Source organism: Vulpes lagopus, chromosome 13, assembly GCF_018345385.1.
Source record: "Vulpes lagopus strain Blue_001 chromosome 13, ASM1834538v1, whole genome shotgun sequence".
Classification (NCBI taxonomy): Eukaryota; Metazoa; Chordata; class Mammalia; order Carnivora; family Canidae; genus Vulpes; species Vulpes lagopus.
In genome coordinates, this window is record NC_054836.1 from 42,974,462 (window position 1) to 42,992,566 (window position 18,105).

Here is an 18,105-nt window from a genome sequence, read left to right on the forward strand (position 1 = left end):
AGATTTATTTATTTTAGAGAGTGCACGTAGAGGGGAGGGACAGAGGGAGGGAGAAAGAGAGAATCTTGAGCAGACTGTATACTAAGTGTGGAGCCCCCCATGTGTGGCTCAATCTCTCAACCCTGAGATCAGGACCTGAGCCAAAATCAAGAGTCAGATGCTTAACCAATCGAGCTACCCAGACATCCCTTAAGATATTTTTTAAAAGCCACCTGCTAAATGCTACTCTATTTTGTAAGAAAAGAGACATATATGAATATGCATTCAAATACTAGAGGGCTAGAATATACATTCAAAGGCTAGAAGAAAAAGGTTATATCTGGAAAACATGAAGGAGGAAGTACTGTACTTCCTACTTTTTGGACTTCCTTAGTTTTTTTTTTTTTAATATTTCAAAATATTTTTAAAAATATTTTTTAGAGGAAAAGAATTAAAAATCCATTTACTGGCCAGCCCATCTAATAAGAGAATTCTCAAAATGATGGTGTTATATATTAACTAAGTCAGCTGATACCTCACATGCCCTGAGCCCTAATATAATTTCCTTACCCATAAAGAATTTATGATACAAGCAAGTAAATAAAAGTTCAAATAAATAGAGTAGATGACAAAAACAACAACAACAACAAAAGCACTGTCAGAGGGCAACATATACTAAATTAGTACCCCTAGAGGACAGGGAGGGGTGAGGAACGTGGGCTTCGGGTGGCCGGTGAGCTGGACCAGATGGTGCATGGGGAGAAAGGCAGCTCAGGAGGAAAAGGAAGCGTGAGCCGAGTGCACTGAAGTTGGACTCTACAAGGCATCTCGGAAGGTGTTCTGAGGATAATCCGGATAGAACCACCAACCTTCAGGTTTCCCTGAGGCCTGGGTTGGCAAAGGCAGCTACAGTCAAACATCATACCCCTGGGACACACTTCCCCCTTCAGTACCTGTTTGTGCTTCTAGAAATGGCTGTTTTCTTATCTAGGAGGAAATTAAATTACCAACTTGACACTGAGGAAAAAGCCTTTTCAGTTAAGAGTCAGCTTTTCAGTTAAGATTCCAGGCTTTTCAGGGAAGATTGCACATCCAGCGAAGATGCTGGAATAATGCATCTTTGGAATAATCCCTGAGACCCAGCTTTTCAAAAGGACTCTGGTTATTACCAGAATATTCTCAGAGAGGTGTTCCGCTGCAGGGCCTGCGCGAGGCTCTTTCCTCCTTCTGTGGAGATGCCGTTGAATGCAAGACTAGGAAGGAAAACACCTGGGGTCAGTATTTTAGAGACACGTCTACATTTGGCTTTGGCTTCAGCCACCGAAGCACCCAGAAGGTGCCACCTGGAGGCGGGGCCTGCCCAGGCTGACATGAGGCAGGAAGCAGAAGTACTCGGTCTTGCCAGCAGCCGCTCCAGCTTGGTTGCTCCAGAGCCCACGCTCCGAGCATGAGGATAGGCACAAGACCACTCAAGGAGAGGCCAGACAGGAAGTGAACATCAGGCCAATGTCACAGGCCAATCAGGGGCTACGAGGGCTCCACTTCAGGTGGCTGACATTTTCAAGGTGTCTGGCAATGAGACCTGGAGAGGTGCCCTCTGTTCTCATGAAGAAGAAACTCTGCTATTGCCTCCACTGTCTTGGATTCTTTTTCAGTGTTAGGAAGAACCCGGGCAACAGGAGACACCTGAGGCTCTGAGATTTGGCCAGAGGCCTAAGAGGCAGCCAGGGAGGAGTAGGTCTCTACAGAGATGAAGGTTCCCCTTCCTTCTCAGCATCATCCTGTGAATGAGGAAGGGCCAGCATCCCTTTCGGTTTTATCTAGACTCCCCACTTCCCTACTCCCAAGAGGCCTGGGGATACCATTGAGATGCTGGCAAAGTCCTACATCTGGGTCCGGGTGGTGGTTATGTTGGTGTGTACATATGGCAAGTGGCCGAGCCAAAGAGTAATGTACTTTGACGTAGGCCTCTTATATATCAATAAAACTGCTTACAAAAGAAAAATCACACACACACACACACACACACACACACACACATGCGCACACACACACGCACACACACACCCCTTCTCCACTGTGAAAGCCAACCGCTCTCTTCCCCCTGGCAAACCAAGAGGCCCACGGAGTGACCAGGTTGGGCCCCGGTGACAGCGGGTCTCAGAAGGCAGCAGTTACCTGAGGTTGGTCAGACTGGGGTGGTTCCTCAGAGCCTCTGCAAAGGCCTTTGCTCCTTCATCGCCGATTCTGTTACCCCACATCCTGAGGATAGAGGCAAGATGGTGAACATTAGCTAGTGCCCACCCCTTCCTTTCTGCTGGTGGCCACGCTTGGCGCTGCACTCATGGGCAAGGGTCTCTGCTCTGTCCCTGGAGCTCTGGCCTTGAGTAGATTCCCAGACCAGGCCCTTCATGAAGCTGCTCTAGGTTCCAAATTCAAAGGGAAAGGTGGGGTAAGGGCAGCAAAAAGGCTTGTGAACAGAAACCCAGCAGGTGGCTGCACAGAGACTGAGATATCCTGGGCTTTCGGAGAGCTGTCAGAGGGCCTGAGCACACGACGGTCCCAGAAATGCCCCCACCGAGGATGCAGGTTGGCAGCAGCCTAAACGGGAGGCCTATGGAGGCCTATGGAGGTGCAGACTGCCAGTGTCCATCTGACCCTCTGCAAGGGTCTGAGACATTCGTGAGGACACAGTGGGTCTTCCAAGAAGCAAATATCAGGAAGCACCCTCAGGAACCTCCCCAGCAATGCTGCTTTTAGGTGAAGAGGACCCTACTCTCATGGGCTGGTGCACTGTTGCAGTCTGGGGATCTCGGGAGGGAGCTGCAGTGATGAAGTCCCACACCCTCCCTCCCCACAGCAGATGACTTGTGAGGCTCTGGCAGGAGGAGGCTGGCCTCCTGTTTTAACTGGAATTTTTTTTAAGATTTTATTTATTCATGAGAGACAGAGGGAGAGGCAGAGACATAGGCAGAGGGAGGAGAAACAGGCTCCATGCAGGGAGCCCGATGTGGGACTCGATCCGGGACTCCGGGATCATACCCTGAGCCAAAGGCAGACGCTCAACCACTGAGCCACCCAAGTGTCCCTTTAACTGGATTTTTATCTGGATTTAAGATTCACTCTGGTGAATCACATAATGTCTTGGACCTTAGTCTACTTTCTGTAAAAGAGGGGCTACTAATAACATTCCCCCTAGAGTTGTGGGGATTAGGTTAGTTAATAGATGCACAGCACTTAGAACAGCGTCTGGCCTACAGCAAGCAACAGCTGTTTTCAACAGGCTGAGAGCACTGTCTGCCCAGCCCACACACAGCAGAGCCAGGGCCGCCTGGGCAACGTGCTCTCACCGCACCAGCGACCCACTGCCATCCCTCCCAGGGATGCTGGAGCCCAGCCATGAGTTCTCCGTGTTTTGCATAAAAGTGTACTCCCATGCAGAGAAAGGGGAACCTCTTACACTGCTGGGGGAATGCAAGCTGGTGCAGCCACTCTGGAAAACAGTGTGGAGGGTCCTCAAAAAGTTAAAAAATAGAGCTACCCTGTCACCCGGCAATTGCACTAGGTATTTACCCAAAGGATATAAAAATACAGATTCAGGGGCACCTGGGTGACTCAGTGGTTGAGCGTCTGCCTTTGGCCCAGGGCATGATCCCAGAGACCCGGGATCAAGTCCCACGTCGGGCTCCCTGCACGGAGCCTGCTTCTCCCTCTGCCTGTGTCTCTGCCTCTCTCTGTGTCTCACATGAATAAGTAAATAAAATATTTTTTAAAAATACAGATTCAAAGGGATACACACACCCCGATGTTTACAGCAGCATTATCAACAATAGCCAAACTATGGAGAGAGCCCAAATGATGTCCATCGACTGATGAATGGAGAAACAAGATGTGGTGTGTGTATATATATATAAATATTACTCCACCATCAAAAAAAATGAAATCTTGCCATTTACAATGAGGAGTATCATGCAAGAGAGTATCATGGAGCAGAGAGTATCATGCTAAATGAAATGTCAGAGAGAGACAAATGCCATATGATTTCACTCATACGTGGAATTAAACCAAAAAAGAAAAAAAAACAACAACAACAAAACAGATGAACATGGGGGGATAAAAGAGAGGCAAACCATAAAACACACTTAACTACAGACAGCAAACTTTGCTGGAGGGAGGTGGGTGGAGGATGGGCGAGATGGGTGATGGGCATTAAGGAGAGCACTGGTGATGCACTGGGTGCTGTATGTAAGTGATGAATCATTAAATTCTACTCCTGATATGAGATTAAATAAAAAAAATAATAAAATTCTGTACATATAGCTTGGCCTTTACTGTATTCAAAATATATTGGATATTTTGCACACACCCGTGTGTGAGAGCAAGAAAGCTTAACTGACCTCAAATGTTGACAATATTTCTGAGATGATTTTCAGATTTTTTGTATTTTTCCTAGTTTACAGATAAAATTATCATGTTTGTTTTATAATCAGATAAAAATGATAACAATATAAAAAGGTTTAGGGCAGCCCAGCTGGGTTAGCGGTTTAGTGCTGCCTTCGGCCCAGGGCATGGTCCTGGAGTCCCAGGATCGAGTCCCACGTCAGGTTCCCTGCATGGGGCCTGCTTCTCCCTCTGCCTGTGTCTCTGCCTCTCTCTCTCTCTCTCTCTCTCTCTCTCTCTCTCTCATGAATAAATAAATCTTTAAAAAAAAAAAGGTTTAAAAAGCCTCCTGAATCAAAACCACAATGAGATACTACCTCGTACCCGTTAGGATGGTTACTATTAAAGAACAGAGAGTAGGGCCACCTGGGTGGCTCAGCAGTTGAGCGTTTGCCTTTGGCTCAGGTCATGATCCGGGGTCCTGGGATTGAGTCCTGCATTGGGCTCCCAGCCGGGAGCCTCCTTTTCCCTCTGCCTGTGTCTCTGCCTCTGTGTGTGTGTGTGTGTGTCTCTCATGAATAAATAAATAAATCTTAAAAAAAAAAAAAAAAGAAAGAACAGAGAATAACAAGTGTTGGCAAGGATGCTGAAAATCCGGAACCCTTGTGCACTGTGGGTGGGCATATAATGTGGTGCAGCTGCTGTGACACTTCCTCAAAAACCTTAAAATAGAATTACCAGCCGATCCTACAGCTCCACTTCTGGGTATATAGAAAAAAAAAATCAAAGAGGTATTGGTACACCCACGTTCCTGGCAGCCCTACTCACGACAGCTAAAATGTGGAAGCCACCCAAGTGTCCGAGGACAGATAAATGGACGAAATGTGGCACATACACACCGTGGACTGTTCCTCAGCCTTAAAAAGGAAGGAAATTCCAATACAAGCTACGGCATGGGTGGATCTCGAGGAGAACACTGTGCTGAGTGAAGGAAGCCAGGCACAATGACCCAAATACCTCGCATGGCTCCATTTCAAGAGCTACCTGTGGTAGTCAAACCCCTGGGGACAGGAAGTCCAAGGGTGGCAGCAGGGGCTGGAGGAAGGGAGGATGGGGAGCTGTTGTGTGATGGGTAGAGAGCTGCTTTTTTGCAAGATGAAGAGAGTTCTGGAGATGGTGGTGATGGTCGCACAACTACGAGGACGCGTAATGCCCCTGAACTGTACCGCTACAAATGGTTCAGATGGTAACTTCTGTGTTAACAGATTTAACCACAATAAAAAAAAAAAAAATTGAGTGCAGCCCGGGTGGCTCAGCAGTTTAGCACCACCTTCGGCCCAGGGCGTGATCCTGGGGACCCGGGATCGAGTCCCGCGTTGGGCTCCCTGCATGGAGCCTGCTTCTCCCTCTGCCTGGGTCCACTCTGCCTCTGTGTGTGTGTGTGTGTGTGTGTGTGTGTGTGTGTGTGTCTCATGAATAAATAAATCTTTTTTAAAAATTGAATTTAAAAAAAAAGCCACAGGGCACTTGGGTGGCTCAGTGGTTGAGCGTCTGCCCTCGGCTCAGGCTGTGACCTGGGGTCCCAGGATCGAGTCCCACGTCGGGCTCCCTGCGTGGAGCCTGCTTCTCCCTCTGCCTGGGTCTCTGCCTGTGTGTCCCTCATGAATAAATACATAAAATCTTTAAAAAAAAAAAAAAAAAGGAAAAAAAAGCCCCCGAGGAATATACCGAACGTCGCCAAGAGGGATGTTAGTTGCCACACGGGGCTGGAACGGCTCCCTCTGTTGGCTGCGGCGAGAAAACCGGACTCTTGCACCAGGTGTCCCGGGCCTCGGGCACACGGGGCGGCGGGCGTGTCCCACGCGTGCCTTCGCCTCTACTCACCCGATTTCTAAGATGGAGCTGCTGTTCCTCACGGCCAGGGCGAGGCACTTCCCCCCTTCGCTCGTGATCTTGTTCTCCCCCAGCCTGCAGAGAGAGCGGGCGGGCAGCCCCGGCGTGAGGGGACCCCACCGGCCCCCCGACCCCCGGCAGGCCCCTCCCCGGGCGGCGACCCCGGCCCTGCCGGGGGTTCTGGAAACGGCCCCCAGAGGCTCGCTCGCACCCCCCAGGGGCCCGGGGGCTCCGCTTCAGCTGCCAGCGGCCCTGCCGCCCGTGCCCTGTCGCCTTCGGAGGGCAGCCCGGTGACAGGGCCGAGGCCGGGCTCGCACTGGCGACGAGGCGGGTGCTAGGCCCGAATGCCCGTGTCCCCCCAAGCCCACATGCTGAGAGCCGAACCCCTGAGGTGACGGGATCAGGAGGCCCTGGAGGCGACTAGGTCACGAGGGTGGAGCTGTCCCCTACGGTCCGTGATTCCTAAGAGGCCCCACAGCCGCTCCCTGGCCTCCTTTCCCACCGTGTGAGGACGCAGCAGGAGGGCCCCGGCCATGAACCAGAAGCCCGAGCCTGAGCAGACACCGGATCGGCCGGCACCTCGGTCCTGGGACTCCTCAGCCTCCAGAAGGAAGACCACGAGGGGCTTCCTTGGGGGGTGAGGAGGGGGAAGCCTTCGAGAAAGGGTGATAGTTGTGGCCTTTCTTCCCGTCAGTGATCAGTCAAATGGGAATGCCAAGCTTCCCCCAGGTGGCCGGCCCAGCAGAAAGCCGAGCCTCCCCCTCAGGCCGTGGTCCCTCCAGGCTGAAGGCCTACCTCCCAGCACAGGCCTCTTAACTTGACCAATGTGGCCCCGGGGCAAGCAGAAGGCTGTGGGGTGACTGCTCTTTATGGTGACGCCTATTCTCTGTCTAAATAATGAAGGGGTGACCACAGAGGCTGCAGGGTACCCTGCCATGCCCACCCCCACTTACTTCAGGTGTGTGAGGCCTTTGCACTCATCCAGGATTCTGGCGACGTACCTGGCTCCCACATCCGTGATCTGGTTGCTGTACAGGCTTCAAGAAAAAGCACAGCATGAGACTTTAGGACTCCCAGCCTTTTTTTTTTTTTTTTTTGTAGAGGTGACACAATGTTACATTAGTTTCAGGCATGTGACATAGTGACTCTACAAGCCTCTAAGCTATGCCATGTTCATTCTGAGTGTAGCCCCCACCTGTCACCACAGGATGCTCTTACAGTGTCACCGCCCACATTCCTTGCCTTTTATCCCCATGTCCCAGTGTCATCTTAATGACCCCCATTTTTATTTTTTTAATTTTTTAAAATTTTATTTATTCATTCATGAGAGACACAGAGAGAGGCAGAGACACAGGCAGAGAGAGAAGCAGGCTCCCTGCGGGGAGCCCGATGTGGGACTTGATCCCAGGACCCCAGGATCACGCACTGAGCCAAAGGCAGACGCTCAACCCCTGAGCCACCCAAGGCATGCCAATGACCCCCATTTTTTGACCCCCATTTTTAAAATGGGTATGTGCTGGCTGCTGATTTCTGAAGTCTGGGCTGAAAGGACAGAGGGACGACACAAGGAGAGCCGTTTGGGGCTCTGGGGTCTCGCAGGCCGCATTCAGGGCCAGCTCTGCCGTTTCCCCGGCTTCTGCTTCTGCGTCTGTAGTAAGGAGCAAGAATCCCAGCGCCCCACAGGGTCATTGGGACAATTCCGCACGGTCATTCCAAGCCCTCGTGTGCAAGGGCCCAGCCGGCGGCAGGGGATGGGTATTTTTCTATTAAGGTCACAAGCAGCAGGTTGAGGGGGAAATGTTTGTGAGCTGGAACCTCCTCCCCGCGGCTCCTTGTTAGCCACCTTACCACCTGATTCCAGTTCAGCAAGGCGGCAGAAAGAAGCTGAAAGTGGTAACCAGGCAGGTCACACCAAACTCCTGGGCCAAAAGGCCCCCCGGGGTCATGTGCTCCCTGGGCCTCAATCCAGGGATTAGGTCTTTATCCTAACTGCTTTGAATATTCACACATTTTGCTGCAGAAATATTAAATTATTAAATATTAAGTATTAAAGTATTTGAAACCAGGGTACTGCCCTTGACCTCCCTGGTCGTATCACCACGGAACAGCATGTCCACTCAATTCGGATTGGTGTCTTGCCCTCCGGGTTCTGGATAAGGGATCATGGGCCCAGAGTGGTGAATCTAACACATAAACAGTATCTGGCATTTATAAAACATATCCCCAGGGGCGCCTGGATGGCTCAGGGGGTTAAGTGTCCGACTCCCGATTTCAGCTCAGGTCACGATCTCAGGATCCTGGGATTGAGCCCTGTGTTGAGCTCCACTCTCAGCAGGGAGCCTGCTTATAAATTTTTTTTTAATTTATTAATTTATTTATTTATGATAGTCACAGAGAGAGAGAGAGAGGCAGAGACATAGGCAGAGGGAGAAGCAGGCTCCATGCACCAGGAGCCCGACGTGGGATTCGATCCCGGGTCTCCAGGATCGTGCCCTGGGCCAAAGGCAGGCGCTAAACTGCTGCGCCACCCCGGGATCCCAAGGGAGCCTGCTTAGAAGTCTCTTCCTCTTGCCCCTCTTTCTGCTCAGTGTGTTTTCTCTCTCTCTCTCTATCTCTCTCAAACAGTTAAAAAAAAATACCATATTCCCAGCTACTTCCTCAGCAACCCCAGATCACCACTCGTAAAATACTTGCCTATATTAAGATCCCAATATGCGACTGAAAAGGCAGCTCAGCAACATTTCCTGACTTGCTCAAAGAGTGGGCTGCTGGCGGAGCCCAGCTCATGAACCCAGGACTCCCTGCTCCCAGGCCAGGGCTCTTCCTGGCGCCTTGGCCATCATTCCAACCGTCCAGTGATCCCCACGAATGGCAGCTCCCCACTCCTCTGTGTTAGTACTACATCACTGGCTCGCCACTGTTGAGGAATACGTACCCTAAGAACGTCAGAATTTTGTATTTGGTCAGCTCTTCATATAGCACCTTTACCCCGCTGTCAGTGATCTGGTTTACGCTGAGTCTGAAACCAAACAGCAAAGAAAGTCATAAATCACCGCAGCTGTTCACATGCAGAAGCATTAATGCCACAAGGATCCAGAAGCCTGTAGGTCCAGGAGATTTCCCAGCTGTAAACAGCTGCTGACAGGACAGCCAGAGCAGTCAGCCGAATAGCTCCTAAAAAGCCCCGTCATTGTGGGGCCAACAGGCCTACCCAGAACCAAGGCGACAGCGCAGCCCTGACTCAACACAAGGGCTCCGAAGGACACATAAAGGACACACGAGGCCAGCCAGCCCTGACCTCCTGCATTTGTGGGTGATCTCCGGGTCAGCCAGGCCCCTCGATGCGGTTCTCACTGCACAGGAGGGGCCGTGGGATTCGGAAATGTGTGGAGCCGCTTCTAGTGATGACAAAGCTGGAGGAAGGAACGCTCCACCATCTGGCAAGTGGAGCCAGAGATACTAGGTGTCCTGCAAAAGGCAAAACAGTCCCCACAAGAACCGCCTCACCCACAGTGCCAGCAGCCTCCCCATCTGGAAGTCACATTCACAGAAGGGGGCAGGAAAAAGCCTTCAGGATGATGGCCGTCTCCTACCCAAGGGCCAGCCACTCGCTGGAACTGTTCTGCACAATTCATAGACTAACAGGATATTCTTATATGGCTAAATGTGACTTTTTTTTTTTTTTTTTACTACCAAGTAATCTGTATGACCAACTGCCCTCATTTTTTCAATCCTCCTCTCCATCATTTAGGTGAGGCTGCAGGACAGAGTAAAGCTCAGGGATAGATGAGAGTGAGGCATCAGGGGTGGGTGAGATAACAATCCAAGGGTCAGCAAACTTTTTCTGTAAAGGGCCAGAGAGCAAATCTTTTAGGATCTGCGGGCCATGTGGTCTCTACTGCAACTACTCAACTCTGTAGTGTGAAGCGGCTGATATGTATGCACGTGGGTATGGCTGTGTCCCAATAAAACTTTATTTTTTAAAATTTATTTTCCAATAAAACTTTATTTACAAATACGAGCCCTGGGCCAGACTGAGCCCATAAGCTGCCTCTGTAATATGTGAAAGGCTGAACAAGCGGAAGTTTGATTTTTAGGCCACATCAGGTCAGATACTCAGGAACTCTCCTCCCATGGTGCCCACTTTGGTGCTGGGGCACAAAGTGTACACACACTGCACGCCATCTCAGGGTGGCCATCTCAGGAAGGCTACTAGTCACTTTCAATATCTGTGCTTTCTTAGGAATAGAACCCCCCATTTTTTAAACTGGACACATGGGATTAAGTTGTGTCCCATGAAATCTAAGCAGACATCTCATTAGCAATAGCTGAAAAATTCTTCTTAGAAGAATGAGGTGTGTCCTTTGCCTTTCCTTCTTCTTGGTGGCTAGAATGTCAACTGAATGGCTGGAAGAAGTGAGCAGTCATCTTGGGCCAAGAGGCAGAAATCGCTAGTGAGGGCAGTAGGGTCACCACAGGGCAAAAGAGAGCCTGGGTTCCCAATGGTCATGGAGGCACCACGGCAACCCTGAACCACCCTCCTCTGTGCTTGGACTTTTCCATGAGACAAGCTTGTACCTATCTAAGCCACCTCTATTTTGAGTTTCCACTAACTTTCAGTCAAAATTAACCCTACCTGGTGGTCTCGGGGAGCTCAAAATGCTTCTCTGGAGTTGCCCATGGCCTCCTGCTCTCCCCTTCGCTGGTGTGGAGGAGAACTTCACCCGAGGACAGCCGCCTGAGGCAGGAGCATCACCCTGGTGCACTCCATCGCCTGAGATGAGCACAGGGGTGCCCAGGGTGTGAGCGTGCCCTGGGCTGAGAGCAAAGAGAACAGGCCAAGGCAGCCTTGGGCTCCCTACATCCCACTGTCCCCACCTAATGTACACTCTGGCATTGGTGTAACCGGTTCCAAATTCCCCCTGTTCTTCAGAAATACCTGAGCCAGGTTATGGAGAACTGAAGCCCTCGTGAGATTTACAAGGTGTATTTTATCCAGGAAATGCTAACAGAAGAAAGCAGACTAACCTCTTCTTCCCCTAAACCATCAAACAGGAAACCGTTTAGTTTGGACTAAGATCTACGGCAGCTCAGGGCTGCTGGCTTTGATCATGGAAAGTAACTGGGGCCAGTAAGCACGGAGTCTGCTTTTTCTGCAAACACAAAAGCTCCCAGAAACCTTTCACAGGCTATCTCCGAGCCTCCCACGAATCTTAAAAGGTTGGTGCCTTTTGATTCTGGCTCCACCGTGGCCCTGGCATGTGACCTTGAGAACATCTCTGTGCCTCCAGTTCCTCCGTCGCCAAAATGAAACTAGCAGTACCCACTACCTTATAGGGTTGCTAGTATTTGTAGTGCCCTTCACCCACTCCAATGAATGCTGTTGTTATTACTGTAACTGCTAGGATACCAGCATCTCCCTTTTTCAGATGAGGAATCAGAGAGGTTAAGCAATTCATTCAAGGACACCCAGCCAGGGCTGACCTGGAGCCGCCTGCCACGGAGGCACTGCTCCTTGCCCTGTGCCACCCTGAGATAGAACAGGTGTGGGTGTGCCAAGACCAGTGGTCACAGGTGCCAGGGTAATTCAGGAGGTCCTACCCCACGATGCTCGTCCTGGTGTCTCTGGGGCCTGGCCCTCCCCGCCCCACTGGCTGCTCCCTGTGCCTAGCCTCACCTGATGACGGTGAGGCGGCTGAAGCAGGGCTGCAGCTCCCGCACGCCGTAGTCGTTGAGATTGTTGTTGTCCAGGTCGAGCGCAAGCCGCTTGCGGAAGTGGTGCAGGACGAAGGAGAGGGCGCTGCAGTCGGCCGAGCACGCGTTGCAGTAGGTCAGCTTGAGGTAGTTGGCGCAGATGCCCTTGGCCGCCAGCCGGCCCACCTTCTCGCTCTGGGTCTCGTAGATGCAGCGCAGCATCCAGATGAAGGTGGGCATGGCCTGTACTTGGCTGAAGCCCCCGGACTGAGTTCGGGGCAGGTTCTTCAGGTGGGCCCGCAGGCTGGCAAGCAGGTGTGCCCACAGGGCCTTGCGCTTTCTGCGCAGGGCAGCGGGGGGCACCAGGTGCCGCAGGAGTTTCTCTTTGGCCTTGGACAACAGGCCGCAGAGGAAGAGGTTAGTGAACTGAAAGTGATCCTTGTTCTTGAAGGGGTCTTCCCCCGCCAGGCCACCGCCCTTCAGGCACTGGAAGGGGAGGAGAGGGGGATAGCAGGACTCTGCTCCCGCCTCCCCGGGAGGCGCCCACTCCTGAAAGAACCTGAGCAGCTGCTGAGTGCCCACCTGGTCGTCCACCACGAGAAAGAAGGCGGTAAAGAAGGCCTGCAGGGTGATGTGAAAAAACTCGTAAGACTGCTGGTCGCCGCCCACGCCCGGCTCTGGCACGGCCCGCAGGAAGCCCAGCTGCAGCTCCCCCTCCTGAAACTCGGCCGCCTGCACCTCCTCCTGGCCAAAGACAAAGAGGCTCTTTTCCATGCCCCCGTGGGCCACCTGCCCCAACGAGCGCAAGGTGCCCCGGCCGGCGCGGAAGGTCTCCACCTGGCTCCGCGTGTTCCGCTGCACCAGGCTGGTGGGCTGCGTCCTGTTCAGGTGGACCTCGGTGACCAGCAGGAAGACATCGGTCAGGGTCACCGTGCGGCTGGGCAGCTGCGCCGCGCTGTCCCACACGCTGTGGAAGTGCTGGAAACAGCGGAAGATGATCCAGCAGAAGAGGGGCACGGCGCACAGGCTGCAGAGGTTGGGGTTGGCCTCCAGCTGGGCCAGCAGGTGCTGCTGCACCGCCCGGTCGGGGAACATCCTCCGGGCGTAGGCCCGCAGGTGGCTGGGGGCGAAGCCGCGCAGAAGCACCTTCTTGCGGAGGAGCTGGCGCGGGATCTGGACGCCCGTGCGGGCCGTGAGCAGCTTGGCGGCGCCCTTGAGCAGCTTCCCGCTGAGCAGGTTGGCCAGCAGGACCAGCGGGTGGGCGGGCTCCCAGGGGGAGGAGGTGTCAGGTGCGCCGCTCAGGTCGAAGTCCGAGTGCAGCTCGTCCAGGCCGTCGAAGGTGAAGAGGGCCGTGTGCGGGCAGCGCAGCAGGAAGGCGAACACCTCGTCGGGGTCCTGCTCCGGGTAGCAGTAATGCTTGAAGAGCAGGTCCTGCAGGCACAGCGCGTCGCCCTCCTTGAAGCAGCTGAACACGCGGCAGCGGAAGTGGAAGAAGAACTTGAACTGGGCGTCCAGCCGCCGCGCGGCCCACAGGCTCTGCAGCCGCTGCAGCAGCATGGACTTGCCCACGCCCGCGTCGCCGCAGATGAAGATGGTCTCGCCCTGCTCGCTGAGGACGCCGCTGGAGCGGTCCAGGAGGCAGGCCAGGCTGCCCAGAGGGCCCAGGCTCTCGTCCTTGAGGCCCACCAGCTCCGCGATGGTGTCGGTGTACATCTCCTCCAGCAGCAGCTCCTCCTTCTGGGCGTAGCACAAGATGAACTTGGAATCCCGGCCCAGTTGCTGTCGCAGCTTCTCCGTGTACCTGCTTACTGGAGGGGTGGGGAGGACAGCCAGTTCCCAGTGAAATGCTTTTTGTTGTTGTTTTGAAGTGTATCTATTTATTTAAGTAATCTCTACACTCAACAGTGGAGCTTGAACTCACCACCCCCGAGATCCAGAGCCTCTTGGGGGCTCCCCGGACTGAGCCAGCCAGGCACCTGGAAACGTGTTTGGTTGACAAAGAAATAACCCTAACCTTTCTTCTGCTTATCAAGTTACTCTGAAAACAAGGCGTAGTCTCAAAACTAAATGCCAGAACTTTTAGTGAGAAAATACATTACACAGTAGCCTGGGTTACAAATGAGCTGTGCCAAAGCACAAAAAGAGAGTAAATTAGGGGGATCCCTGGGTGGCTCAGTGGTTTGGTGCCTGCCTTTAGCCCAGGGCCTGATCCTGGAGTCCCAGGATCGAGTCCCACGTCGGGCCCCCTGCATGGAGCCTGCTTCTCCCTCTGCCTGTGTCTCTGCCTCTCTCTCTCTCTCTTTCTGTGTCTCTCATGAATAAATAAATAAAATCTTTAAAGAAAAAAAAAGGACAGTAAATTAGGATAAAAACTACCTTATTGAACTCCACAGAGCACACTAGCCCCAGGACCCCAGCATCTGACACTTTAGCATCTGTCCACAGGGGAAGAGACACAGTAACGTGCTCACAGGCGCATGGAGCTCAGCAAACCTGAGCTAGAAACGGACCTTACCCCGCAGAGGGAGGTGGTCTTTCCCCAGCCAGACAAAAGGCTGTTCCATAAATGCCTTTAAAATACTTCCTAGCATCTGTCCACAGGGGAAGAGACACAGTAACGTGCTCACAGGCGCATGGAGCTCAGCAAACCTGAGCTAGAAACGGACCTTACCCCGCAGAGGGAGGTGGTCTTTCCCCAGCCAGACAAAAGGCTGTTCCATAAATGCCTTTAAAATACTTCCTGGATTTTAATTATAAGTCAGTTAACAAAAACGAGATGCACGTGCCCATTTCCAAATTCATCTGTAACCTTTTCCCATCAACTTAGTCTAACTTGGTTGTCTGCTTAAAATTTGTGAATTACATTTTTTATATCTTTAGTAAGGCATAATTGATGTACCATAAATTCACGTATTTTACAACAGGTGCTGTGTACTACTCACTGATTTTTAGTAAATTTACCAAGTTATGTGAACATCACTACAATCCAGTTCTAAAATATCTCGGACGTAAGCCCACTCCTAGCCAGTCTCTGCCCCGGACCCTAGGCCACTGCCAATTTGCTTTCTATATCTATTAATTTGCTTTTTCTGGACATTTCATATAAATAGGATCACACAGTATGTAGTCTTTCACATCCGGCTTTGTAGAGTGACTTATACTTTAAAAGCTACTGAAGTGGGCAGCCCGGGTGACTCAATGGTTTAGTGCCACCTTTGGCCCAGGGCCTGATCCTGGAGACCCGGGATCGAATCCCACGTCGGGCTTCCTGCATGGAGCCTGCTTCTCCCTCTGCCTGTGTCTCTGCCTCTCTCTTTCTGTGTGTCTCTCATGAATAAATAAATAAAATAAAATAAAATATGTTTAAAAAAAAGCTACTGAAGTAAAGGAACCAGTGGAGATGTCTTTTGAAAGAATTATCACAGGCAGGACCATTTTCCTTTTCTCCTGGGGAAGGAAACAGGATGAAGTGCAAAGGAGCAGTAGGAGTAAGAAGCTAACAGTGGCCACAGGTATCTGCAGGGGCGGCTGCAGAAGAGCTGGGCCCTGACACTGCTGGTTGGCCTGGTTTCCCCCAAATACACACCTGACTGTCAGGAACATTGTCCTTTGTCTCTGTGTTCAAGGTCAAACTGGATGCTTTAAACATCCCAGTTTGGGAGCTCAGTGTTGGTATATTGTCAACACGTGTCTCAAACTAGAGAGAACACGGGCATGGAAAGACCTCCTGGCTCCCAGGCCAGATTGTGGCACTGGTGTGCACTGCAGCTTCAACTGGTCTTGTCCTTGTCATCACGTGCAATCACATGTTCCCCTGATCATGTACCAGTGGGCCTCCTGCACTGGCATCCGAGCTCCCTGAGAGCCAGAACCATAACCAGTCCGCTCCACATTGTAACCCTGGCATCCAGCGTCACAGCTCGGCACATGGTGGGCACATCGTCAATACTTGACCTAATGGGTCAGCTAATGCGGTACCACTGTGCTTCAGAAATAAGGACTGGCAACTTGGGGTGACAGAAGAATACTTGGCCCAGGATGAAATTTGGAAAGATGTTCAAAGGGAAAAGAATGCAACCTGGAATTTGTGCAACCACTGAAATGTCTCTATATGTCAGAATGGCAAGTAAGCAAGAGGCCAGGAGAGAGGCCATGGCCGCACTTCCACAGGCCTCTCCATAAATCAAACCAGCCCCGTGTGGTCAGTTCAGTCATGCGGCGGGCGGCACCCAGAGGACCGGGATCTACTGGCTGAGGGTGCGCGCAGGGCTGCTGGTGCCGACCCCCCGCCCTGTGGAGCCCAGATGCCGCAGCATTTCCAAGCTGCAGGGCTTTGCTTGCTGGCAGTCTGCAGTCCCCCTGGGGGAGAGGGGGACTCATACCTGGGTCGGTGTTGACGACAACTTTGCTCTGAATAAGCTCTGACGGGGAGAAGCCAATCTCTGACAGCCAAGGCCTGAGATCCACATAAGCATCTTCGAGTTGTTGGAGCACGTAGAGGAGGAACTCGGATGCTTCTTCACCCTTGCTCTGTACCAGGTCCAGAATTTTGCGGACCTGGTGGCAGCGTAAGCAAGAGGGGGTGAGCTAGTGCTTGGGGAGTCTTGCCACCGTACAGGCCCACACAAGGGCTCCAAGCTCTTACTATGGCCTCGAACTTGGCTGTCCACCCAGAGGTGTGAGATGCTACCTATGAAGGCCTAGAATCTGGGAAGGGGACCCACCTTAAGAAGAAATTAAACCATGCAGCTCTAAAAAGCTGGGAGGCGGGGGATCCCTGGGTGGCTCAAAGGTTAAGCGCCTGCCTTTGGCCCAGGGTATGATTCTGAAAACCCAGGATAGAGTCCCACATCAGGCCCCCCGCATGGAGCCTGCCTCTCCCTCTGCCTGTGTCTCTGCCTCTCTCTCTCTCTCTCTCTCTCTCTCTGTGTGTGTGTGTGTGTGTCTCTCATGAATAAATAAAATCTTAAAAAAATAAAAATAAAAAGCTGGGAGGCTTCCATGAACTTAAAAGTACAAAGTCAGACTCACAAACCAGAGCTGTGTCCACCCCTGTTAAGCTAACACTGCTGCTGGCCAGGAATGAGCGGTGCTGGGACAAAGTAGCTGCATAGGGGAAAGACTACCCACTGGAAAAAGGACAGTCTCTTCAATAAATGGCGCTGGGAAAATTGGACAGCCATGTGCAGAATGAAACTAGACCACTCTCTTACACCACACACAAAGATAAACTCAAAATGGATTAAAGATCTAAGTGTGACACAAGATTCCATCAAAATCCTACAGAACACAGGCAACACCCTTTTTGAAATCGGCCAAGCAACTTCTTTCAAGATACATCCATGAAGGCAAGGGAAACAAAAGCAAAAATGAATTATTGGGACTTAATCAAGATAAAAAGCTTCTGCACAGCAAAAGAAAAGTCAACAAAACTAAAGACAACCTACAGAATGGGAGAAGATATTTGCAAATGATGTATCAGGTAAAGGGCTAGTATCCAAGATCTATAAACAACTTATTAAACTCAACAGCAAAGAAACAGACGATCCAGTCATGAAATGGGCAAAAGACATGAAGAGAAATCTCACAGAGGAAGACACAGACGTGGCCAACAAGCACATGAGAAAATGCTCCACATCACTTGCCAGCAGGGAAATACGAATCAAAACCACAATGAGATACCACCTCACACCAGTGAGAATGGGGAAAATTAACAAGACAGGAAACAACAAATGTGGGAGAGGATGTGGAGAAAGGGGGACCCTCTTGCCCTGTTGGTGGGAATGTGAACTGGTGCAGCCACTCTGGAGAACTGTGTGGAGGTTCCTCAAAGAGTTAAAAATAGACCTGCCCTACGACCAGCAATTGCACTGCTGGGGATTTACCCCAAAGATTCAGATGCAATGAAACGCCAGGGCACCTGCACCCCGATGTTTATAGCAGCAATGTCCACAATAGCCAAACTGTGGAAGGAGGCTCGGTGTCCATTGAAAGATGAATGGATGAAGAAGATGTGGTCTATATACACAATGGAATATTCCTCAGCCATTAGAAACGACAAATACCCACCATTTGCTTCAATGTAGATGGAACTGGAGGGTATTACGCTGAGGGAAGTAAGTCAATCGGAGAAGGACCAACATTGTATGGTCTCCTTCA

The 18,105-nt window shown here is 51.5% G+C and overlaps 1 protein-coding gene across 6 annotated transcripts in view; it reads right to left on the bottom strand.

Moving 5' to 3' along the window:
• NOD1 (nucleotide binding oligomerization domain containing 1) overlaps positions 1-18,105 on the bottom strand; it is a 66,355-nt gene that overhangs the window by 22,431 nt on the left and 25,819 nt on the right. For all 6 annotated transcript variants that reach the window (XM_041727577.1, XM_041727574.1, XM_041727576.1 and 3 more), the window contains 7 exons: positions 16,329-16,503; positions 11,930-13,754; positions 9,188-9,271; positions 7,206-7,289; positions 6,244-6,327; positions 2,158-2,241; positions 1,149-1,232 (listed from right to left, as the gene is read on the bottom strand). In XM_041727577.1, coding sequence (XP_041583511.1) covers positions 1,149-1,232; positions 2,158-2,241; positions 6,244-6,327; positions 7,206-7,289; positions 9,188-9,271; positions 11,930-13,754; positions 16,329-16,503 — 2,420 coding nt within the window. The remainder of the gene's footprint in view (positions 1-1,148; positions 1,233-2,157; positions 2,242-6,243; positions 6,328-7,205; positions 7,290-9,187; positions 9,272-11,929; positions 13,755-16,328; positions 16,504-18,105) is intronic.